General features: G+C 38.2%; 2 protein-coding genes across 2 annotated transcripts in view; both read right to left on the minus strand.

Annotated features, from left to right (window-relative positions):
• The window catches only part of LOC121318681 (transcriptional regulator ATRX-like), an 86,619-nt gene extending 80,457 nt beyond the window's left edge, over nt 1–6,162 (minus strand). Inside the window, exon 1 of the mRNA XM_041255610.1 lies at nt 5,983–6,162. Coding sequence (XP_041111544.1) covers nt 5,983–6,002 — 20 coding nt within the window. The 5' untranslated portion in view covers nt 6,003–6,162. The remainder of the gene's footprint in view (nt 1–5,982) is intronic.
• A 1,759-nt stretch (nt 6,163–7,921) lies between these two features.
• Nucleotides 7,922–26,464, minus strand: LOC121318682 (magnesium transporter protein 1-like). Its single transcript, XM_041255611.1, has 10 exons — nt 26,359–26,464; nt 23,074–23,243; nt 22,173–22,290; nt 20,844–20,984; nt 19,722–19,862; nt 19,415–19,504; nt 12,885–12,948; nt 12,257–12,331; nt 11,755–11,845; nt 7,922–8,758 (listed from the first exon to the last, which is right to left on the minus strand). The coding sequence occupies exons 1-10, from the start codon at nt 26,443–26,445 to the stop codon at nt 8,743–8,745; spliced, it is 993 nt and encodes a 330-aa protein (XP_041111545.1). The 5' UTR covers nt 26,446–26,464; the 3' UTR covers nt 7,922–8,742.
• Nucleotides 26,465–26,774: the final 310 nt, after the last annotated feature.

The raw sequence follows: 26,774 nt of genomic DNA on the forward strand, positions 1-26,774 counted from the left end.
TGTCAAACATGATTATGGACAATTACATTGACAATATATTTCAAAAGAATAAATCAAGACAAAGCAAATGATCAATAATATCACAATAATCGATTATTGTTAGACCTAGGTCATAGTCCCCTATCAACCTGTTCAAAATTGGTACAACCTGTATGCTTTGCCACTGCATGAAAATTAAATCAGTTTGTTTTAGATTTGGTGGTTTTGTTTATTTTTAGTAACAAATGCCAGATGTGTTTAGATTAGCTTTGCCTTGTGTTTAGACTAAGGGAATGTGAGACAGGGGCATGGGTCTGTACCATGTACCAATGAGACTGCAAAAATCAATGGCATAAAACGCAGCTAACAAGCCTATAATCCGCACCAAAGCTTGTTTACTTTCAAGACAATAAATGGCCTACTAAATCACATTTGCGCCACGGTTGTTTTCAGAGCTTCCATGGAGTTTGATACATTTATCGTGCTATACACAAACATGGTCATTTGTCACTCACATTTAAATAAAAATGTGTTTGTTTGTTCCAGCACCACTAAGACTGGAACAAATGTAGTCTTAAACCAAGACTCACCCTAAGATCCTTCCACTTCTGTGCTTTCATTTAAAATCACCAGTTTATCTTAAATACTGTTATACAAATACTTGTGAATTACGGGGTTACAAAAGACAGCAAATAGCTTTTGCTGTAAAGATTCTTTCAACAATATATAATATCAAAAGAACACCACATCATGAAAACTGACTAAGCAGTGAGTAGTGAATATAAGAGACACTTTAGCTGACAAAGAAAATAAGACATGAAAGGGTTACAGACTGCATATCTACCATTTTAGAGAGCTGCTGCATTCACTCCGGTGCTAAAGGTGGCACTGTAGCATCAGTTAACAAAATGGAGGGTGGGTATTTCCATTCAGAGTGACACATTCGTTGTCCTCGAGAAGAAAAAAAACAAAAAATACAAAAAACAAAACCAAAAGCACATCCTTATCTTGAATCCAAATAGTAATCTGATATGGATATTTTTAAAAGATATGCCAAGCAAATTACAAATAGGCTGACTGAACATATTCTATACAATAATGTTATTCAGCAATGCTGTGATACAATTTACTGAATCATAATTAGATTTTCTGTTCCCTTTGCTCTAATTGTAGTTAGTTCACCAACCTACATTTTCTCACAACCTTTAGAAACACAAAAACAGCAGTCTCACTGAATTACACCATGGAATTGAAATAAAATGCGGTCTGTGAGCCTTGCTAGAAAAGGCAACATGGTATTTTTGAACTACTGTTATGATTCCCTGAAAAAGGAGTTGAAGCAACATGCCCCCCCCAGTACAAATGTACAGTGTAACACACACAGTAGTACTACCACTATACATGCTAGTTTATCATCCAAGCTTACTATAATGCATGTATACAGCCAGTACTACAGTATTACACATGTACTGATAATATGGTCATATACTGTAGCCATGGTGTCAAATGTAGGGGACATTCCTTTTTTTCAGATTTACAGTCTCCACACACCAGATGCGATGTAATTTGTCCAGCCATAAAACTATTTTTGCTGCGACAATACCTCACACCAGTTGCAAACTATCCATGTGTCTGTACGAGAAAAAAATAGTTCAAATGCATTCAAAATTAGGTTCGTTTTTTTTTTTTTTTAATATAACCGAATTATGTAAACATGCACACACGCATATCTAGGTTTAATTATGAGACAGATAGACAAATCTATTAGTACTGTGACAAATATCCGAATATTCAAACAAATATTTTGACACGTATTCGGATACAAAAATCAGATGTTCGTATTTGCTTCAAAATGACAAAAATGCCTTGCACTTATTTACTGCCTCACCAGAAGTTGCACGACAGTTTCAAAAAATGGCAAATGAAAAAGCGGGATAAATAAAATTAAAAAAAAAAACAAAAAAAAACACAGGATCAACACACACAGCTCTTGAGCGCTCTATGCGCATGCATGCATAGTGATCTCTCTGGAAAGTCATCTAGGCCAAAAAATCGTTGTGCTGCTTTAGAGCAAGTCAGAATCTCATGAAACAGAAAAGGGTACCCATGTCATTCTGCAATGCCTCGCTTAGACAGTGCCCAACTTTTTGGAAATGTTGTGTAGTGATTTTGATATAGTTATATATAAATATATACACAGTTATATTTATAAATGTAATTGTACTGTAATAGGTTGGTACCTTTCGTAGAAACCACATCTTTGTATGCATTATCCATTTATTACAGCACAGTGGGGGGGTTAATTAAATTTGCTACAGACTTCAAAGTGCATTCCCCATTGATTCTTTAAGCAAAAAATATGTTAATAAGCAGGGATCTTCATAAGTGCAGCAGAACGGAATTCAGAACGGCAGTAATTATGGCTATATCCTAGTTTTCTGTCCTGCATAGTGTTATGGTTGTTGTTCTGCGTATTCTAACTGTGCAAGAGTAACTAAGCAAGTCAGTTATGATTGCTGTGGTTTTTTTTAGCAACTTTGTGACATTCAATCAATTTTCAGTAAAAACCGAACTGAGTTTAAAACTGAACTTGTACCGAATAACAAACATGCTTTTTTTTCATAATAAGCTCAATAGCTCATCACTCACATAGCAATATACAGTGTATCGCACAAATGGACAATACAGAAAAGAAAATACTTTGAGATGTTTAACTTTTTTTTAATTAATTAATTTTACAGGTACCAATTTCCACGTGCAAATCACACCTGAATAGAACTGCAGCTCCTGGTTATCAAATTTGCAATTATATAAATCAACATGGCCTCAAAAGAGACTGAGATGTGCGGCAGCATTTTAGATAGAATGCAGCAACAAAGTAATCAGACAAACAAAACTAATGGCAATAATTGCACAGTAAATGAAACAACCTTGCTCAATGAAAATAAACATACCTCCTCACAGAACCACCTAATTTAAACTAGCTTCCAGATGTCCAGACGGTAGGCTATGGCCCTTCTTTGAATCCGGGTTTCATTTTGGTTATTATCCACCAATTACCACAGCATATGCTACTACTCTTAGATGAGCTGCTGTAAATACTGTCTTCAACATTTATTACTGTCGTCTGACAGTAATGAGAATAAGTGGCACAACTGTATGCCTTCCCCTTTTTTTCTTATGTAAAGGTTAAACTTGTGTATACATGACCTAGTTTCTTACAGTTCTATTAAGACTTTATGAACGAGAGCTTAAAGCTATGGATAAGATCCATATAATACAACCATCTTTTATATTTTTGCTTAAATTATGCATATAAACTGGTATAATTTGCGACAAATCAATTCACGTTAAATAGGTCTATATAACTATTGATTTGTACTGAATGAGCACGTTAGGTTTGGAATAAGTTCTAAACTATTAATATATTGCATATGTTCTTTGTTTTCCATGAAAAATGCAAATTGGCTAATCAAATATGCACAATTTTAAAGTGTACATGGCAAAATTTAAATTCTACAGCAAAAAATACATTAGGGACAACATTAGAGATCCCTTTGACAGATGCTAGCGTTAGTTGGCAGTAGATATTTCTCTCGTCCAAGTTGGAGAGTCACTGTAAAGACATTTCAGACCTATGAACATTCTTGGTTCCCAACAATCTGCTTCTAAAACTTTGGGAATCTACTGGAATAATACTGCTGCACATCTGCCCATAGCATAACCTCAAACAACTGATCGAGATCTGACTGAATCTCTACAACAGGGATGTGTGGGGGCAAGGTGCTATAAAACCAGTGCACGCACACACAGAGTTGGTTGGGTTGTCTTTTGGCCTCAACAGCTGTAACCAGCTTCCAGGGCAGCTAATTTATTGACAAAGCACCCGAAGCTTGAATGTTAATTTGTGCAGTGCATTTACACTTCAGTCTTGGTTAACACAGCATTCAAAAGGTCACTCTCTTTAAATTTAGTAATGTGTTAACCCAGCTGTATTACTTCAGTCCCACTGTTCATACTAAAAACCTGGGATTTCAGCCATCGAGTCAAAAAAAAAAAAAATTTGCAATACTAAATCAAGGAAATTAAAATAGCAGATGTTATAACAGAAGTCCAACAAAAAAAACTTCAGGACAGCAATTAATGTATGCTCAACTTCTGTACTTTATTTTTATTATTTTACATATATTTTGGTGTGATTTTGATACCTTCCACCCTTTGTTTGAAAACATAAATGCATTGTGTGGCCTTCAATGCATGTAAATTGATTTATTTATTTTAAGTGTGACTCAAAGAGTATCACTAACCAAAATGTATTTACAGTCTTGGTTTCTTAAATAAAATGACCTTGAACATAAATGGGATATAGTACTGGAGACAGGACGGGCTTAATTGCACTGGGATATTTTTTTGCACACACTACAGTTTGGGTTATGCACGCACACACATGGCCAAAACCAGCCTAGGTCTGTGCTCAAGTGTGACTCAGATAATAACAATCTTAACTTGATTGACCCTAAGCCAGCTAGGAGTCACTACAGCACAATGTGATAAACTATCCCTAGTAAAATGTTCTCATTAAACTGCTGGAAGGCTAAATCAACACACCCTGCGATGACTAGCAACATAAACAGGATTTGAGCCTTGCAAGACTTGCCCAGCACTCCACACAGCAGTGCTTTTACTAGGTCAGTCCCTGTGCACCACTGATCGCGCATACTTTGTCCTACTCCTTTTCAACGATTTGTCACTTAAATGAGCCACCACGCTATATATTAATATTTCCACTGTGCATAACACACTGTGTGCACATGTTAATATACAAATAGATAAATACTGCTTCCCAGCACAGTAGAATCAAACAGACAATTCCCCCCAGTTACAGCATGGCATATGTAGAGAGTTAAAAGCTTTGAACTTCGCAACTGTTCATTGCACCACTGGATAACTTGCACAAACATCCATACGAAACATCTGTATTTGATACTAGATGTGCATCTTTCAACTAAGCAATATTATCTTGCGACACCATTTACATGTGGTAGTGTTTTATCATAGTATCGTATAATGGGCACAGAAACTGATGCTCCATACACAATGAAAATGCATGCAGAATAAAACTACAACTTTGTTATGTTCAGCCGACTCAGAAATTGACAGCACATGACATGCACCTATTTTAAATGAAGACGCCATACTTTCAGGATCTTACCTGCAAAGTTCAACTACTGTCAAGAACAGATCCTGAATTATGATGGGCATCTAACAACAGAGAACAGTATTTGTTTTCTCACAACAAATACACGGCTTTTTTTGTCGACAAAATATTACTTCCTTCATTTTGTGATACTGAAGACCTACTATAAATCTGCAACCGTGAATTCCACTTACACTGCAGAAAGACCGGTACAGCCGATGTCTGTCAATTAAGCGATTCTCTTGTTACAAAGAACAACAATGCCCCTAACTTATATAAGCACTCATAATATAGAAAGGTGCTAAAAGAGGAACGTAGCGATATTGCTAAATTATTTAACGAAAATGATCATAGTAATTGAAATATACAAACAAAAGCATCCTCATATGTTCTCACATGACATGCGTCAAGGAATGCGAATGGACAGCGCTTTTTACTTTCAAATCATGTGTTCCGTGAGAATCAGATGCACAGAGATAAAATAATTGACAAATAAACCTATTTGGTGTGAGTGAGAAACAAAATGGCCTGCTTTTCTGCTTAACTATTAGCACTGTCCAGCCTACTCTCCAAAGTAGGATGGTTCATATATATTTTTCCCAACCATTGTCTGTTTTGTTTCTTTCACAGTCGACATGCAATGCCATTTTCAGAACCATAAATACTTGTACAGGAACCGGGTCATGATGCAAAATTCCGGACACGAACTCTCTGGCTTCATCGCTCAGAAAAAAAAGGCCCGGTACACAAAATATATTTAAAAAAACATAAAAAAACAAACCCGAAGTGATTTTGTTTACTTTTACCTCTTGTGCTCTTCAGTCATCTCTTGCTGATCAAAAACACGAGGTGCGCGCTTTGCCTCTCATTAGTGTTGATATCTAAGTCAAACCAAAACCTGTTTCTCTACAAAATTGCAATTTAACCAGACCCGGTTAGACAAAGCGAGGCAGCCATCTTGCCGGATGGATTGAGACTCGCAGAATTGGCGCGTCCTCCCTCCAATCTCGTCTGTCTTCTGACTGGATAGCAAACCGATAACTGTTTTTTCTCATTGGCCAGTCATAGGCTTGTCGTGCATTGGTTACCATGAGTCCGTACGCAATATACCTGCCTAACAGTGATTGGTAGACACTGCATCATTCTATTTTTGATTGGTCAATTGTATTTTTGTAATTTTGCGTTTGTTGTTTTGATTAGTGGTTTTCAGCTTTTTAAAGGGAATTTACAGTGTGGTCTGCGTAGTTTAAGCTTTTTTTTATTACACTAATTCTACTTCAACCGAAAATGGTGTAATTTTTAATTTTTACCTTTTGCGTATACAATTTGTTAAGCATTACTGTACTGCAATACCTAGATAAGTTACCGTTATGGTGTATGTACCGCTATTACTTGATATTACATGTATGGTTGAACAGCGTAATTTCAAATATATGCTGTTTTAATTAAATATTGATGCACCTAATTTCTTAATGACTCAGATTCTGCAATAATAATATTTTGGCGTATGAATATTATCTCAGTGACTTGCCGAATGTTAGTTGGTTTAATTTTGGAGAGAAATGCACAACCATGATTTTTTGCTTGACCACTAAATCTGCAAAATAATACTAATTCTGGAACACAAAATCTTACAACTTGCAGTAATGTTGCTGTTAAACCTCTGTAAATGGGTGGTGATAATGTTAAAATATGGATATTTTGAGGGCCAAGGCAGGGATGTCCTGGGAAAAATCGGATTGTTCCAGTTTTCTACCATTTTTTTGACCCGGTCACAAAACAGTAAAATTGTTATATAGTCCCAGTTTTGCTACTGTATTCACATTTTTATTTTAAAAGTACAAACAGTGTGGTCAGTAAATATTTTTTTTATGACTCAAATCACAAGTTTTTTTTTTTTTTTTTTTTTTGTTTTGTTAGTTTTTTCATTTAATAACTTCCCAATTGTAATGAAATCCTGCAGCCTTGTAGACTTTCAAGCTCCTGCCTTCGCCACTTGATGTGATTTCTTTGGAATCCTGAAGTACTCTGAAAGAGCCACCAACACTTCTAATAAAGTGTATAGATGAATAAATATATAACATGTGGTGCTTTTTACCTTTTAAGAATTAAATCAATCCAATATCAACCAGGGAGGAAGTCAGATCAATTGCAAATACATACAGCGCTTATTTTTCCATGTCCTTGTAATCATGTACTGTAGTTAGAAAATGAACAGGATTTCACGTAACTGCCGATTAGTCTGTCAAGTTCTGAAAAACGTCAGGCGCTCATTAGCCAAAGCAGCTTTACACTGTACTGTACAAAAAAAAAGCAATAACCGTGCCTTAAAATACATTTTCTTACCTCTTATTGGCGTGAGCAACATTGCCACTCGCCCCTTTTTGCGTAGCTTGGTTTTTAGCTTTATTTTAATGCAGATATGCTTACATTTAAACAAACAGACGATTCAAAGATTAATAAAAAGATGCTAGTAAATTATTCAGTACAGTGCTCTAGTCTAGACCATGTGACCTACAGCAGGGAAAGTGATTATGTACCAGGAAACAGAAGTTTCATTTTTAGTGTACTACTTGAGACACTTGTGCATTTTAAAAATAGTTGCTGTTGATCATTCTATTAAGAAGTAAAACATTGGATTAAAAAGTCACAGTTCTAAATGCTTTTATCAGGTAACAAAGGAACACTTCTATAATTGACCTTTACTTGTGTTATTGTAGTTGTCACAAAAAACCACCCAGCACATGAAAAAAGAGCATTTCATGTTTTTATTGCAAAATGTGAACAAACTGAATGACATCAAGTTGTTGTTTGTCATCACTTTCTGGGCACTGCTGTCTTGAATACATTTTTAAAAAATATAAGTGACTAGAAACAAGCCCTTTGAAATGAAAAGCTAAAACTACAGTATGTTATTAAGGCACTTTACTGTAAAAAAAGAAATTAACTACAAGGAGCATTGCATATATCAGTATTTTCAATCATTACAAATGCAGTTATTCAGAGTTTACTGTTTGCCAAAACATTTTTTTTTTTATTTACTTAGTTCAGAACACAGAACTTAAACCTGATCATTTAACAAGACCTCACAGGGTAAGACAAGAATCCCGTTCCATAACACCTGGTGTTATTCCAGGCTTTCCACAACTAACCAACTAGTAAAACCTGAAATGGCTTGCATTTCTATGCAATGGGATATGTTACCTTGCCACATAATGGTTTATGTGCTTTTGTTTTATAATTGAGGACAAATTTTATTATTAAACACCAAAACAGAAATATATATTTCCCCCCATATTAAAACCAAAGAATCTAGAATGCCTCAAAAAAAAAAAAAAAAAAAAAGGATAGTGAAACTACAAACTACAAAAAAAAGTTTTAAAAAAATGCCAGCCAACATATTAAGGCACTGTTCAGTCTTTGGTTCCAGTGTTCCATGGGTCATATTTCACACATAATGTTTAGAGGTAGCACTGACATCTTCAAATATCCTCCTATCACAGCCAAATGCAGAGAATCTCAGCTTTTTCAATGGGAAGTTAAATGGGTTTGCCACTGGGCTCCATTTAGCTCAGAAGAAAACTGAAATAGAAAAACAATGACTTAGACAACACTACATAAACATTAGAAAGAGAAAGAATATAAAATTGCATGTCTCAGGTGGTGTCCATATCATGAAAAAAACAGGTTACTTCATCTACACACAGGTGTAGATAAATTCCACTCCACAACCTTGTTTCTGAATTAAATAGTCCAGACCCTTGTCCAGGGCAGGTATTTTATTGTTTAACCATTGTTGTATTTTCTTGTGGGACAACACCACTTTCGTGAAAGAATCATGCAGTTGAAGGCAACACTGAAACGTCACATCTAATTATTTTTGATAAACGGTTATTATGTATAGCCATTGGCATATTTCAACTATATTAAAATCACTGTACATAATGCAAGATTGCAATTCTTTTTTTTTGTGGAACATGACTTATTTCTATATAACTAATATACAAACACTAAATAAATTAGATATATAGAAATAAACTGGATTTTTTTTCATAGTAAAAAAATACAAGTATTTTAAATGACCTTTGTCATACATAGTGGTTTGCAGAACAATCCCTGCCCCCCCACCCCCGAAGTTTTCACATTTTGTTGGCACCTGAGAGTACTCCCTTTCAAATTAGACATGTAGAATCTACACAAACTACTCCACATTAACAAAGTAAAAAAATGTATATAGAATATAAATAAGTGAGAATTACAGAGAAAAACAGATTAATCTCTAAGTTTGATTAAGTTGCATAATGTGGCAAAGTTGCCCAGCCCTTGTGTGTATTTCTGTGTTATTTGCTGTATGTTGTGTGTTAATGTTGGTGTATAGTCATTGATACATGGGATAATGTGGGTTACAAGCACAAGTGTTTAAAATGTATATTTGTATTGAGGGACGAGGATTGCACAGTACTTCACTCGCAAGTAAAATGTAATAATATGTGAGCACTGGAATTGCACTTTATTAATTCATGTGCAGCTGTACCAAGACTCCAATTGACTGATTGAGTAGCAATCTCGTCTCGGTACAGCTGCATAAAAGCAACAGGTTTGTAAGTGGAGAATGGGTGTGGAGAAGGAGCGTTAAAATAAATTAAGGAGAGAAACAGCAATTGCTAGAGTGTGCTGGAGGGCTAGCACGGTGCTTGTTTCTTTAACGTTCGTCCACTTGTTTTGTCTATTAGTACGTTTTGTTTGTCTATTTATTTTGGCCGCAAGTGCCGTGTCCTGTTTTGGTGTCAGTGTTTTATTACAACCTTATTATTTGCTATCTGTTTACCTAATAAATGCTGAGCGCAACCAAGCGCTCAGCTTCACCAAACTCCACGCCTCCGTCTGTCCTGTTTTGTGTTGTTCACTGTTCCTGGTCTGGCGTCACCCACTACAGCCGTCTTTGTGACACAAGTATTCAACCCCTTTGCTACTGCAGCCCTATATCAGCTCAGGTGCAAATGATTTGTTTGAAAAGTCACAAAATTAGTGAAGTGGTTTCAGCCTGTGTGTACTCAAAGTGGTTTAACTTGTAGATAATTTCCCTCAGGTATATACAGACTTTCAAGCTGCAACTCAAATAGTGATCCAACAAAGCAACTGTGAAGACCAAGGAGCTTTCGAAACAGGAGAGGGGTACAAGAAAATTTCAAAGACGCTGATTATTCCTCTCAACACAGTGAATTCTATCATTAAGAAGTGGAAGATGCATCATACCACCCAGACACTACCCAGATCAGGTCACCCTCCCAAACTGAACAGCTGGGCAAGCAGGAAACTGGTTCAGGATGTCACTCTAAAACCAACAGTGACCTTGAGAGATCTAGAAAACTGTGTGTCTGAGATTGGAGTCAGTATCCACACACCAACAATAAGCCGGTCCCTAAACAAAGCTGGCATGTATGGACGGGTGACAAGAAAAAAGCCATTAATCAAAAAGCCTCATCTTAAAGCATGTATGGAGTTTGCGAAAAAGCATGTAGATGATACTGCAGACATGTGGAAAAAAGCTTTTGCAGTCAGACAAGAAAAATTTTTTAAAACTGTATTAAAATCATTTTAAATTCCAAGTGTTACGTCTGGCGCAAGTCAAACACGGCACATCACCCAGTCAACATCATCCCAACTGTGAAGCATGGTGATGGCAGCATCATGTTAAGGGGATGTTTCTCTTCACTGGGAACTGGGAAGCTTGTCAGGATAGAGGGGAGAATGGATGGTGCAAAGTACAGGAAAACCTGTTGGAGTCAGCCAAAAATCTGAAACTGGGGAGGAAATTCACATTTCAGCAGGACAATGACCCAAAGCACAAAGCCAAAGCCACACTGTAGTTGTTGAACAAGAAGAGAATGAACGTTCTTGAGTGGCCCAGTCAAAGTCCTGACTTGAATCCAAAATCGAAAATTTATGGCAAGACTTGTAGATTGCAGTCCACTGACGATCCCCAACAAACATATTAGAACTGGAGCAATTTTCCCATGAAGAATGGGCAAAAATGTCACCATCCTACTGTGAAAAGCTAGTAGAGACCTATCCAAATTGTTGCAAAAGGTGCTTCTACCAAGTACTGACTTAAGGGGTTGAATACTTATGCAACCAGTAAATTTCATTTTGTACATTTTCTTTGCAAATTTCTGGCATTTAACCTCCTCCTCATATAACAGTGTTCAGTTTAACCACTACAGCTTTGGATAAAAAAAAAAACGTAATTCGAAAAACTGTGCATACATTATGTGTAATTCAACAAAATGGTTATTGGTACCAACATTATTGGTAGGGGGTGAATACTTCTGCAAACCACTGTAGCTCGGAGAAGTCTGAAATAAATTAAACTATTTTTTCTTTACTACACTTCAGATTCTACTAAATCAGTGCAGTTTACTCTGCATCACTCCGATGGTATAGGCGCTATTACTTTTTTTTGCATCTCAGCACACACTTGCTTGACACATTGTGGTGGGTCCTTGACAGACTTGAAGGTGCCCCTACACACGCCCTTCAGAAGGGATATTCTTCCAGCTTGAGTCAAAGAAACTCACCTGTAAGGGTATCCATGATATTTGGCTCTGAAGATTGATAACAACCAGCTGAAGAAGAGCACGACCAATGCAATGCCACCAACACACATAACTGCATGAAACAGATCAGTATTACAGAAGACACGAATATAGAATTAGAATATGAAAAATAAAAAAGTACTGTACTGATGCATTAACATTGGACTGTGAGGCCAGTGCCAGTGTACCTCACATTTCACAAATAAAGGAATTAATGCAAACATAAATGGTAAAATACAAATCATTCTGTCACTGTTCACTTACCTAACAGTCTAAAAGTATTATCTGTAATGAACAAAGTTATCCTCCTTTTATAATAGGTCTCAAATACAGCCTAACACTATAAACAAACAGTTGTACAGAACTCCCATGTTAAGTGTCTGCTGCACAAAAGCTGACCTTTCTTGCAGGAGTCTATCATTTCTTTAGAAATACAGAAAGCATGAATCTGCAGCATTCAAACATAGCGTGGCTTGCTACTTACTCTTCCTTTTTCCTATGTCCATGTCAGAAGTTGCAGCTTCATGTAAAAGTACCATACCCAACGTAACCGCAGAATCTAAAAAAAACTAGTTAAGGAATCATTTCCTGACATAATTTTTTGGCAGAGTCAATTAAAAGATACAATAACTACATGATATTATACCATAAAGTGCCGTTTCAGAAACCCAAGGGAAACACCAACTAAGACACCTACATAATGGTGAGTAACGTGCTGTGTTGGGGGCTGTCACTGGCTCTTTGTCTTCTTTTGATCTTTGAAATCATTCTAAGTGGTTTACTGCATTTTTTCTGCTCATCTGGTCTTGGTTGCCGTGGGCATGTGTGGCCCCAGCTAAATCAGCCAGTGTCTTTAAGAAGTAGGAGACATACCTGCTCACGAGACAGTGCTGGCTCTTAATTCTATAAAAGACACTTCGGCTTTGTGATTATAATCCACATAAAAAGGGAAAGAGATCAAATATAATAATAATCTGTAGCTATTTACTCTTTATAATTACCTTTGTGACATTTCATTTCCTTTCAGTCCCTTCTGATGGGTAGAGGTGATTTCTACAGGGTAGAGGGTGCCCTGTAATTATGTTCTTATGTGTATTTTATTAAAAGGATACTGAACAAAAGCACAATGTGAGTTTCAGCCACAAATTGGGCCTGACTGCTTCCATGGATATAACTCTGTGGGAGGAGAAAAAGACGAACACATTTTACATTTAGATTAATAAAATAAAAAATATAAAAATAAATAAATAAATAAATCGAACTCTTCTCTATGAAAAGTTAGTTAGACATCGTATATACAAATGTTAAATATGAAAGTTCTGTAACAGCTAAAACCAGTGGAAGTATACATATGTATAAAAAGATGGTTAAAGTATAAATATCAGATTAACAATTAATATTTTTTAAACAACGAAAAAATAAATCATGTGTAACCTCCTAGTACCTCCCCGTCCTTTGGATGAGACGTAAAACCGAAGCCCTATCTTAAGTGACTCTGCAGCACTAGCTGATGCACAGTTCACCTCCAGTCTCTGCAAGTTGCTTCGGATAAAAGTATCTGCTAAATGACTGAATATTATTATCATTTATTATTATGCATCAGTTACACCATCCGGGGTTATTGTGGGCAGTTGTTTATTTGGGCAAATAGTGTTTGCCGTTTGTCATTCCCATTCTCATTTATTTCAAGAACAAAGGAATCTTTAAAACCATGTTATGCACGCCATTATTTTCAGGCAAATTTAAATCTTGTTATGTGCCATTCACACAGATTTACATAACAAACACACTTCTTATAATGTAGTAATCGCTCTTACTAATCAACCAATCAGCTGTTTGCACCTCAGTACTGAGCAATTACCCCTGTACTGTACCTTGCCTATTTAATCCCTGTACACAGTGTCGGGTTTACAGTTTAAAAAAACAGCACTGACTGCAACAGCAAGCATGGCTGAAAAGAGAAAACTGATGAGCAGCAGCACAGAAACTCTGTGTGTAAATCAGATTTCTCCGTTAGATGCTGTGCGCTTGCTAAAGCATGCTTGGAACTCTGTCAGTCAGCAAACAATGCATCGTTGCTTGAAAAAAAGCTGGGTTTTCTGTAGTCGAGGAGGAGCATGCTGACAAAAATACAACCAAAACTCTGACAAACTCCAGAGGGGTTGTCAGGGGAAGAATTCTCAGCCGTGTCACCTTGGTGACCAGGACGCTCTGCCTGAAACAGACAATTACAATCCTGCATAGTGTGAAACCACGTACCTGGGTTGTACCCGGGTTGACCCGGGTCGAGAGAGATAAAATTTGTAAGCCAACAAAATAAACAGCCATGCCTGTGTAGGACCATAAGAGTATTAAAGGGTTAAACTTTGCTGTAATGATCTAGCACAAGAAAGAAAGAGAACATTTTTAACAGTGCAGCTTAAAAAGAACTAGGCCCCTGGTCACCAGAGTAACCCAAGTATTGGGGGAAGACAGCCTCTTCTGAATTCCTGAGCCAGGAATATACGTCTGAATAAATAAGAGATAGCAAGTATGGATGCACCTGGTTCTCAAGGTCGGTTGTTGCAAAAAGGAATAATTCTAATTAAAGGGAAAAGCTAGTCTTTGTTCAAGTGAATTTTATAGTTAGTCTGAGAAGCAAAGCAAAGTCACAGAAAGGAAAGAGCAGCGGACAACAGTCTAACCAATTAGCTCTTCGCAATATTCAAAAGGAACCCCAGAATTTGGTTCAAATTGTGAGAAACTTGAATAATACTGACTGGATCTCCATCAAAGAAAGTCAGAGCAAAGGTCAACAAGGTTAAACCAATAAATGAATGAGCCAGATTTCCTATTCTAAGAGAGACCAGGGATACAGACTCAACTCAGCAAGCCGGCCCTCTGATGCAAGTGGACCCCCACAGAAGACTTAATCATACCCTGCAAGACAAAAACTGAGTACTCCCAGTTCAACTGAAAGAGATTTAACAGAATCTATATGTGGGAATGCAATACATATATAAGCAGAGAGTTATAAAGTATAACAGGGTGTGGTCATGAGTCGCTGTACGGGTGTTAAGTTTAGGTGCCTAATTAATGGATATATATAATTAAATAGATTGCTAATGATTGAGTGCGATTTTGTGATATCCTGTTACATAGAATTTACTAAATTTGTATTTTGATAATTTTCCTGACTCGTACATATATTATATATACACACAGACATATATTCAAACAGTTATCCTATTTACATGTTTTACAACCACTAGTAATTTTAAAACATGGATTTAGAATCGATTAGCAGTTTGCTACGCATTTGGACTGGCAGAGCTATACTGGTGTTCTTTTCTGAAAAGAGACTAATATTGCAGATAGCAGACTGTTTGGTTCAAATTGCATATACTGCTAACAATTGATAGAGCCCTTGCGTCTACAAGCTTCTTGCCCAGCATTGACTGCAAGCTAACAAGATAACAATGCTGCGGACCAGAAGGGGCCAGGCTAAGACTTTTGGAATGCAAAGCATAAAGGGGCTAAAAGGCTCCCAGGAGCTGGCATCGGACCCAAAGGTTCTCAGGGAGAATAAGAGATAACGCCACTGGACTCAAAGGGTCTCAAGCAAAACAGAGAGATATGAACAAGGAAGATGACAAAAACTAGATGCATGGACCTTCTGGGGCGCCAGGAGTCTGAAGAATGCACTGAGTTCAGATGTCGTCACACCAGACTACACACACAGACACAAACAAACACACATACACACTAAATTAAATATATGGTAAAAATAATGTGTTGTACCTTTGCAATTGGTTAAATGTCAGAGAAAGAGGAGGTGGAACATCTATACAGAAGGGTATTTAATGTCATGCAAAAATTGTAAGGACGAGTATTCTGTTTGTCCTGTACCTGGGACCAGACTCCCTGCATATTTCAATAAACCTAATAACTGATTGAAGAAAAGGACTCTGTGCATTTTCTTGAATCTACTTACTCACCATCCTTTTTTTAAGTTACATCAATAAGAACTATTATATAGCACCTTTCATAGTCGACCACCATCACAAAGAGCTTTACAAGATACGAGACTAGGGTGTGTGAACTATGCATCAACTGCAGAGTCACTTACACGAAAGTCTCACCATATTACTGAACTCACTTTGATAAAATGTAAAGACTATATAACCGTGTTGTGTTATTATTGTGTATTACTGAATTCACTTTGATAAGATGTATAGACTATATAACTGTTATTGTGTACTACTAAATTCACTTTGATAAGATGTATAGACTATATAACTGTTGTTATTGTGTACTACTGAATTCACTTGATAAAATGTATTGACTACATAACTGTTGTGTTGTTATTGTGTATTACTGAATTCACTTTAATAAGATGTACAGACTATATAACTGTTGTTATTATGTATCACTGAATTCACTTGATAAATGTATGGACTATATAACTGTGTTGTTTTATTCTTCGACTGGGTTTCATTATCCGGATCTTGAGATTGTCTGGAAGTAATTAATAATTAAGAGTGCTAATTAATTAAAACCACTACACATATCAGCTAGTTAATCTTGATTGGGTATTATATATTTATTTACTTGTTAACTCTTCTTACACCTGCGTGAAGGTTTCACTTCCGCAAGGAACATTCGTGTTTATTCTGTTTAGCCATTGTGGCAAAGTTTTTGTGTTGTGTGTTAATGTTGGTGTATAGTCATTGATACACGGGATATAAAACAGGTCGGAGCAGCAGGAGCTGCCTTTGCCTCCGCCACCTCCACCGGCAGAGGGTGAATGCCTGCTGGGTTCCCGTCCACCAGCAGAGCGTGAATGCCTGCTGGATCCCCGTCCATCAGCAGTGGATGAATGCCTGCTGGTATTGCTTCCCACACCAGCAGTGGATGAATGCCTGCTAGTATCACTTCCCGCACCATCAGGGGGAGAGGAGCAGGAGCAGCCTCTCCCTGCACCAGAAGGACCAGGTCTAGATGCTGGCGGGGAAGAACCGCCCAGCTGCAGTGGCCGAGAAGAGGGCGCACCCCAGCTTATCTTGACTCCCTGCCTCGCTTCGCCCAAGGATGCCTGCCTTGCATCGCCTGGGGTCACTGGAACTACTTCGTCTGGGGTTGCCAGCCGCTCCGCATCGCCTGGGGTCGCTGGAACTGCTTCGCCTGGGGTTGCCTGCCGCTCCGCATCGCCAGGGGTCACAGTCAGCTATGCTTGGCCGCAAGGGCCAATGTGGCCGTAGCCCCACCAGAGGGAGGGAGAGAGATCAGGAGACCACCTTCCCCCGCAGCTTTTCCGCTGCTGGACTTGCCCCGGCTGAAGGTGTCAGTCTGGGAGATGTCAGCACGTCTGCTGACAGCCGCACCATTGGCAGCATTTCCGCTGCCAGTGCTACAGCGGGAGGAGAGATTCGCCCCACTGTCAGCACGTTTGCTGACAGCATGGCCAGTAGCAGCCTGGCTACTGGCAACATTGCCGCCCATCAACCCCTTAAAGTCCTTGTTCTTGGCCCAGGACTTTGAGAGAGACTTTTGGGATTTTAAGGGGGGGAGGTGGCCATTGAGGCCATGTGTGCTTTGCACAAGGGGGTATATATGGCAAAGTGCCCACCCCTGTGTGTATTTTGTGTTGTGTGTTAATGTTGGTGTACAATCATTGGTACACAGAATATAAACGGGTCTGTGTAGCACATGTTTAAAATGTATATTTGAATTTAGGCATGAGGATTGCACAGCACTTCACGTGCAAGTAAAACGTAATAATATGTGAGCACGGGGAATTGCACTTTATTAATTCACGTGCAGTTGTACCGCGACTCCAATTGAATGATTGATTAGTAATCGAGTCACGGTACAGCTGCATAAAAGCTGCATGTTTTTACCCACTCGGGGTTGTGTGTTCGGTGAGTGGAGAACGGGATTGGAAACTGAGGTAATAATAATAATAATAATAATATTATTAGTAGTCGTAGTTAAATATCTGCTCACCGTGTTTTGTTTAGTTCGTTTTGTTTGTCTGTTTATTTTGGCGAATATGCCGTGTCCTGTTTTTGTTTGTTACAACCGTTTATTTTCTGTCTGTCTGTTCATTCATTAAATGCTGAGCGAGACCACTCGCTCAAGTCCACCAAACTCCACCTCTCTCTTGTTGTTTATTTTCTGGCTCTGGTCTGACGCCACCCACTCCGGCCGTCTTTGTGACACCATACACACCATGAGTCAGATTGCAGCAGGGATGAAGAAATATTTGCTCTAATCAACATTTGGTCAGATGGTTCAATCCAGAGGAGCTTGAATGGAAGCGTCCGGGGCACTGATACATGCATTGTGTACTTGCATCTGTCACCCAGGTCAACCCTGCCCGGTTCTGACCTGGGTAGAGCATGCCAGTGTAAAAGAGGCTTAGGTTTCATGTTAGTAATGTTTCTGTAAGTCTTAAACATGCTGAGTTTGAGAATGTTTTTATAACACTGCATCACACATGTTTTGCAGACAAATCTAAATTTATGGTCTGAGCACAAATTACTTTTTGCTGATTGGTTGTCTTAAGAGGTGATGTCTTAAACAGTGTTAAACGTCTCACACTCATTTCCAGATCATGAATATTAAGCATTGCAGTGACTGTGCAAATGAACTGTTTCATTACTGTTAAAGATTCACTGGAATAAGTACTAAATGCTACAAGGTTTTAGATAAATCACATTAGTTCACAAACAGAATTAACCACACACACAAAAAAAACACTAGCAAATCTAACAAAAGTATGTCTATCCTGAACGAAAACAACTTGGCTGCCATCAGTCCTGGTTTCATTTGCAACAAGCAGGTCTGTAAATACAATCCGACAGACAACCTGAATAATCTAAAATCAGGCATAATCAATTCCTGGTGTTTTGTTTGCTCATCGTTTTGTTGTTTAATTTTGCTGTTAATCTTATGATCTATAAAACATGCTTTTCCTTTTACAGTCCTCGTGTTTATTAGTTTAAAATTGTAATAGTATTCTCTCTGCTGTGAGTCTGTCAAAGTGCGGTAGTAAAAAAAAAAAAAAAAGAGTAAGGCAGGTCTATTATAGTTGAACATTAGGCAAACTAGACAGTTATTGGTTGTGACATGAACCAGTCGTTTTCGAGTGAACCAGTAAGCTTCGCAGAGGCAGTATACACTTGCTTTCTGTAATACCATTACAGCGACAGGAGTCGTACCTGTTTTTCCAGGGCCATAAAACAAATCCTGCTTATTTTTGGGGGGTGTAAATGGCTGTTTAGACGGGAATTACAATGGTACAGCACCTATCTGGAGCCCTGAGCTGGTACACCAGAGTGTAACCACTAACCTTTGCCCCTGCAGCACTCTGCCCCTTGTGGGTATAAGAAATACCACAGTTGTTCTCGGTTATACAGATAAATTAGGGCCAGAGGGGTGCTTTGAAATTCTAAAGTAAGACTGCAAGAAAACAAGTCAAGTGGACAAACACTTCAGCAAGTGCCTTCTTCATTACAATGACTGAGCACATTTGAAGTTATGGACAACTGAAACAGAAAACAATACAAAGTGAATCTAAACAAGAATACCCCAGGTCACGCTGATATTCCAGATATTGCACACCCATGCCCAGCTGCTCTCTGTAAGGCAGTTGTCTTACCACTTGTCCGGTGTTAGGATTCTTATGGGCATAGGGAGGCCCTCGTATGTGGTTCCACATCTGACCTGAAGTCATGATCAGCACAAAGCACTACAGAGGGGGCAGAGGAAAAATAGACTTCATCAGAACATTACTTGTTCAAATGATCTGAAAGCTAAGATTGCCAATTAACATTCTACTACTGACCTCTAGTGGATCAAAGAGAATATTCTCTAGACTTGCAGATGCGGCATAGTAATTTTAGGCTGGTAAAATACAAATCTAGAAACAGGAACGTCCGAACAGTGTATAATATAAAAACACTTACCAAACCAGCAAATGCCCAGGCATTTGTATTATACAGAAATTCAAGGTTATTCCTTCTCAGGTACACCAGCCCGCCAATTACAGTGAGCAAGAATCCCAGCATCAAAGGTCCAGCATAGTTTGGTGGCCTTATTACTCGAATCTGTATGAAACAATAAACAGAACATTTATCCTATAGTTAAAACATTTACAGAGCTTATTTATTTTGTGTAAAAAGTACCTATTCTCAGATTTTTCTATTTCATTATATGCCAAAGGAAAGCCTTTAAAAGCACAGACGTCGTCTTGTTTAGACAGGGGTAAGATTGGATTAAAGTATTTTTTCCTGCAAGTTAGCAATCATAGCCGCCAAACTAAGTAGCAAAAAGGCCCTAGAATGACAGTTCAGGTCACCACAGGTACAAACGAGAAATCATTGCACTTGAGAAGATACACAGCAAGGTAACTAGGTTGATCATGGACAAGAATTAGTGTTAGAGAAACATGCACTTTAAGGAATGACAGTTTAAAAGATAAAGTGTTTAGTTTTAGATTGTTAGTATTTGGGTTTCACTTAGTTAAGACAATTTGGGTTTCATATTAAATTCTGGAGCAGGCAGACAGGTGGTAAGGGGAAAGCTTGATGTCTAAAAGAAGCTATATTAAATCCCAACATTGTATTGTCTTGTTGATTCCGTTATGACCTGTGCTTAGGGAAAATGGAATACCCAAAATCTCTTTGCTGAAATCTGCAACGGAGTTCGGAATCACAATAATTACTTATACTGACGGATGCATGAAGGAAAAAAGAACACTAACTTCTAACTAATCTTATTTTTAAATCAACAATTATACATCAGTCTAGAAATAAGACCGGCGGGGTAGTGCATTGAGGTGTTAAATCAGAAGGATAATGCATCACCCTGAGACTCAAATACAGAAACAGTGAGAAAATTAGCAGCATACTGGTACAGCAGAAGCATTATTTCAGATGCTTGTTCAGTGAAAATGGTATTCTCATTCTGCCTGTAAAACATTCTCTCTTGGGTTAAATCTCAATGTTAAACCCTTGTTTTTACTTATTCAGTTTCCAAGCCAGTTCTTTCACAGGGGTGCTGCGCTGAGAGAATAATGTGATACTTACACTGACGTCAGTTCTGTCAGCAATCCATCGAGATATCTGCTCTGCAGCAAAGCCACGGACCTGAAGTTCGTACGTGTCAGCTTTTTTAGGCTTCCCTTTGGAAGGGAAAATCATGAAGGTTGGAGCAGAATTCATATTCATCTGCAGATTAAAAAATAGGATTAATATCAAGAAATGGCAAGGTAATACTTGTATTGTACCTTTGTGCATGATTGTTGATTCACATGCAAATGAAAGACACAGGAACGAACTGGAGTGAGACCCGAGTGAGACCGATAGGAGCCGAATGAAACCGAAACAAATAAATAAAAGGGCATATCTCATAGCCCCATGCACTACAGAGAACACGACAACAAAGGAGATAGCTCTCAAAGAATATCAGACATTTGCAGAACTTTTTGAGATGTTATAGTAATAAAATAATTACTTGGATCGCATTATTGAGGAGTTTGGTGATAAAACGAGTGATCAGAAGAGGATTTACCAGTATGCACGTCTATAAAGAGGTATGTGAAAAATACAGCAAACAAGGGGTGGGGCTTGGCTGGAGATACAGTACTGAGTGTCCTTTTGTGACTCAATGCCTTTTAAACCTGTTTTCCTCTGAAAAAAATAATTAAACAGCATGTGTAAAATAAACAACACATGTGAAAAGAAATTGGACCTGACATGCCTGACAAGCGCTGAATAAATGGACTGCAAAAGGTTAAAGTTTACAAACATCACATTGTTATTCAGCTAATGAATTACACATAGACACTGAATGAATTAGACTATCTTTATATTTTGGGAAGGGGTTTGACTTGGTCTTTTAAGTAGCTAATAACAGGATCCTTTTTTAAATATTTTAATGTATTTGATGAACCAATTTCTAAATACATTTAAGAGAAAACTACAGGATGTACAGAGTGTATTTGGAGGTAAGAGTTTTCTGAGTGGATAAAGTCAAGGTTTCTACACTAGTGACACTTGATGCATCTTCTTGTTATAGCTACAAGACAAGTGTTTCAGTCTGTATTTCTTTAAGGTAAAAAAAAAAAGTCTGTTATGTGCTGCTTGGGCTACAATACATGTCCCATTTAAACTTACTGGATTTTTCAGCGTCAATTTGTTTGTAACATTTTGAAAAAACAATGACTGTCCCTGCATTATGTGACCTATGTGTTTATCACTTTCCCCTTTACTTCCAAACACAAGCTACTGGATCCACTACTGGAGCTACTTTGTATGATTTCTGCCCTAGTAAAGGATAAGAATTTCTGCTCTCATCGGAATGTAACTCAGACATCACATCCAGATATCATAGGCAAACAAAACCGTAAAGCTCACCATGTGGAACACGTCTGAACCTTCATCAAAGTCAACAGTAGCAAAGAAGACCCTGTTGGTGAAGGCACTGGAGTAGCGCCACGAGTTTGCCAGGATTTGGTATTCTTCATCTGCCTGCCTGAAAGATAGAAAAGAATAGTTCATGAAGACGGCTGTGTAAATACAGGCAGAACTGATCAACACCAAAAATACCCTACTGCTCCACTTTCACAAAACATATGTAGGCACCACAACACACGTTACAGAAGCGTGTGATCGCTTTTATGGAATTGCACTTACAGTTCTAGCAAATCCGATGCAAGAGATAGCAGATCTGCTCAGGTTACATTAAGTTACAAAACTATGAACAATGCAGGCACACTATGGAGTCCTTAAATTGAGTTGCTTGTTAGTATGTTTGTAACATTAACCGTTTTGTATTTGCTTAATTGAGCTCACATGAGATTTTCCTCTCAGTGGTTTTCTTATTTAAACTTATATAAAACCTGGAATGGCTCAAACAGCTACACAATGGGAGTCTTATAACCACCACTGAATACCCTGATAATTCTGGCCCAATGTATCTGGCATTTTGATCATTCAATGACACTACTTACTATGACATGAATAATACCAATACTAAAAGAAACTAAAATTCAATGACAAAGACTTGAAGTCTTTCAGTGTCTTTCAATGTTTGGTTAATAGCTATGGATTAAAAACACTAAGAAGCAAATAACTACTGCATTAATCACTTTCCAAAATCTTTCAAAAGCTGTGTAATTAGTTGCAGTTCATGGTTACTTTAAAATGTTCGTTTTATCGTTTTGGGACTTAGGGACCTCATCAGCCGAGTTCCACTAAAACTTGTAATGCTCTCAGATGGTGGTGTGACTCGATGGCAGCCTGTGCACTTCCTTACTTGCACACAGCGCACTGCCGCTGCGGCTGCAGTGCTGTAAACATCACCACAACGGAGTAGTTTCTTGGTGGGGCTTTCACAAACCGCCGAAACTTGTCTCCATTCATACGGATTACTGCCCTTTTACTAGCCCAGTCCATCATCTGTCCAACCTTCTCCGACAAGAGAGTCTGAAAAACAAAACACAGACGTGTAAGTAGTATGGTATACAACAGGCAATACAACAACTCACAAAAACAATCCTAGTGCTACAATAGCATGCTTTAGAACACACTAATATTATTTTCACCAGGGTCATTTTATGAAATTGGTTAAGTTCAGAAGTCATTGACAGATGACCTTGACTGATCCTGTGTAACAAACTTCATACCGAGTTGGAGCGGTCACCTTATTGTGCCCTATAGGGAATGCACACACACCCTGCAACTGAGATGTCGTGAAGGTGCTAGTAAAGTGTGCAATCCTCAAGAACTGATTATCCAATTGTGAAATGCTGGAAGGTCATTTTTGGCTTAAATTAGTATTTCACGACCCGTAGAACATAGAGGCTCCTGTAATTCCTTACAATGCAGGTCATGGTGACCTCCTTTTTCAAGATAATCACCGCTACAGTTTTAAATTAACAGGCATGGCAGGGGATGCAGTTTTTAGCTTGTATGTTACTGTCACAGAAACGGCCGAAGTGGGCGGCGTCAGAACCAGGAAAGGTAATGCAATACACAACACACAGGACGGATGAAATTAAGTGATGAAGACGCCTGTTGGCGCCGGTTTAATACAAAATAAAAGGTTTAACAAACACGAAAAACACAGGACACGGCACTCTACGCCAAAATAAATAGACAAACGAAAACAGACTAAACTTAACAAAACGGTGCACGGACAGACACTGACAAACACGGTGAGCGGATACTTTCTCCTCTTATCACTACTACTACTACTACTACTACTACTACTTCTTATTTCCTCCGTCTCCAATCCCGTTCTCCGCTCACCGAACACCCCACCCCAGTATGTGCCAACGTGCATCTATATATACTATTGTGCTGGGATTCAATTACCAATTAATTATTCACTTGAATCCCAGCACGTGAATTAATAAAGTGCAATTCCCCGTGCTCACATATTACTACATTTTACTTGCACGTGAATTGCTGTGCAATCCTCGTGCCTAAATACACATATACATTTTTAAACACTCGTGTTACACAGACCCGTTTATATCCCGTGTACCAATGTCTATACACCAACATTTAAACACACCACACGCAACACATAACAGATAATATACACAGGGGCGGGCACTTTGTTACAGTTACCGACACGTATCCATCACTAAGGAGTTACACTGATACTGCATTATGAAGAGGTAAAATTCTTAGTATTTGCTCTTTACTATTATGCTTAATTTCTCCCTGAGCTTGTCCGCTGGCATAGCAATTGCCTTCAGTGAATCCCCCTATGCTGCCTTCAGTAGTGTGGGGCCCCCTTCCATTGGAATGCCAATTACTGTTGCAGGTGGTGTCACTATGGCTGGTCCGAGCCGAGATAAGGAGTTCCTCCTTTTCTGTACTAACTAACCATGTAACACAGTATGTATTTTCTCTTGTTTATGGTGGAGAGATACAGATAGAACGAGGAGGTACGGAGGATGGTCCAAGGTCAGCTCATAGCAGATGGATGGCTTCAAGACCTGAGCAGCTCAGACCACTGTCTGTCTTCTGCAACTGTTTTACCCTTGGGAGGGGCACTATTGTGACCTGTAGTTTATTGGCTTATGTGCTCAGGTTGTCTTGCTGCCAGAACCTATCCAGGGGCTTGTGAACTCTCACCCCGTAGCTTCACTCCTCCCGTGGGACCCCTGTTAAAAGCTTATGTTTCTAACTTTGCGGTAATCTAATAAGCCTAGCAAGCCAATGTAGATTCCATACTGCAGTGTGCTTAATAAAGACCTATCTGCTTGAACAAACCCAAAGACGATCTCCGAGTTTTATTCCTTCACATTACCGAATTGTGAAGTATGAAAACCAAACCGGACATTACCTGCATGGAGCACGACTGCAGTGGATTACAGTCGCTCAGCAGGTTGTTGGTTTTTTTTTTCGTAATCTGCTTTAGAATCAGTGCTGGAACAATTGCTCTTTTGTTAGATGTACCCAATGATCTTTTTTTTTTTTGTTTTTTTGTAGTCCCTAAATACAAATCAGTAAAGTGTTAAAATAAACCTAATAAAAAGCCAGTCAATAATTCCCAAAGCAATAAGATTACTGTAACCTGCTGGACGTGGGCATGTAAATTAATTCAGTGTATTGTACTTTGCCATACAATACAAGGACAAGGGCAATAAAAAATAAAAAATACATTTAAAAGGTCTGCACCCAGAAATGAAAAACTGTTCTATTTAAACTACTTTGAAAAAATAAAATTATCAGGGATAGAAATACAACTCCCACTGAATAGCAATTTGGTCCATTCCTCGTTTTACTGCCAGTCTAAAAAGACACACCTGAGCTTGTTACCCATCAATGTGGCTATTCGAGCTTGTATTAAAATTTGGAATTGCTATCCAATAGGAGTCTTATCCCTGTATATGAACCATGTCCAGTCAAAGACTACTGTATTTCCAGTGGAATTGTCTGCCTATAAATCATGTTTGTTGAACGCTTTCCTCTGTTTTATCCTAGGGAAAGCTATCTTGTTGAGCAATGGGAAATTGCACTCACCCCATCATTTGAAATATTATTGGCAATACAGAGAAACACAACCCCTACATTATTGGCTGTACTGCAATGATTTTTTTTTTTAAACTGTAGCGGTAACATTCCGTTTCAGCGAACATACTGAATATATTTTAAATCTATTGGAAGTCATATTAAAAAGACGCGGTCTGTATATAAAATCCTAAGATTTGTGGAACAATGTTAACAGTTTAATAACTGTATTATCGACTTCACATTTTTGTAAATTGCATGCCGGTATATAGTAGTTTGATCAAAGTGCACCCAGACACGTGACATAATTCGCTTAAAAATATATTTTAGCAGCAAAGGTCGAAGTTAAATTCGCACATTCACCACAGCTGAAAAGAGCATTACAATCTGCAATTGTACGTAACGTCAGCTAACAAATCCACCTTCGAGGGATGGGCCTCGTTCTCCTTTCAATGAAACGTAGCAGTATTGATATCACTTCTTCATTATTTTAAAACTAATCCTAACAGAACACTTTTGCCAGTTCGGCCACTGAAATTATCTTTAAATGCACATCACGGTTATAATGACCCACCTCTTTCTTCTTTTGTCCATCTGACGGTATTCCATGAAGTATCACAAATATTAAAATAACAGAGAGGACTTTATTGCACAGAGACATTTCTGCAACATTCAGCCCAAAGCAGTTGCTAACCTATTTGACGTCGCATACAACACGGTTTCAGAACATTTTCCTATTGGCCGGGCGCCGTTACCAGAGAGCCAGTAAGAGACAGTTGTTAGTTTAGATGACGCGAGAGGCCATATACTTGTTTTATGATTGGTTAGATGTTGCGAGCTCTACAACCTACAAGAAAGAGGCAAGCTGTTGCATTTTCATTTGTCAGCACAAGTTCTAAGGTGGAGCTAATAATTATGACGCAAAGGCTCTTTGTTATAAAAACGACTGCGTAATGTTTGAATAATGCATGTTCATTTAGGTATATAAAA

Source organism: Polyodon spathula, chromosome 7 (genome assembly GCF_017654505.1).
Source record: "Polyodon spathula isolate WHYD16114869_AA chromosome 7, ASM1765450v1, whole genome shotgun sequence".
In the NCBI taxonomy this organism is placed as follows: Eukaryota; Metazoa; Chordata; class Actinopteri; order Acipenseriformes; family Polyodontidae; genus Polyodon; species Polyodon spathula.

What these genes read in the sequence shown, in the direction of transcription:
- LOC121318682 (XM_041255611.1), bottom strand. Translation starts at nt 26,445, where the DNA reads ATGTCTCTGTGCAATAAAGTCCTCTCTGTTATTTTAATATTTGTGATA. An exon ending in CGGCAGTGCGCTGTGTGCAA is followed by an intron (nt 22,291 to 23,073) that starts GTAAGGAAGTGC and finishes TCTATCTTTCAG; the next exon opens with GCAGGCAGATGAAGAATACC. An exon ending in TCACATTGTGCTTTTGTTCA is followed by an intron (nt 12,332 to 12,884) that starts GTATCCTTTTAA and finishes AGTTTTTTTTAG; the next exon opens with ATTCTGCGGTTACGTTGGGT.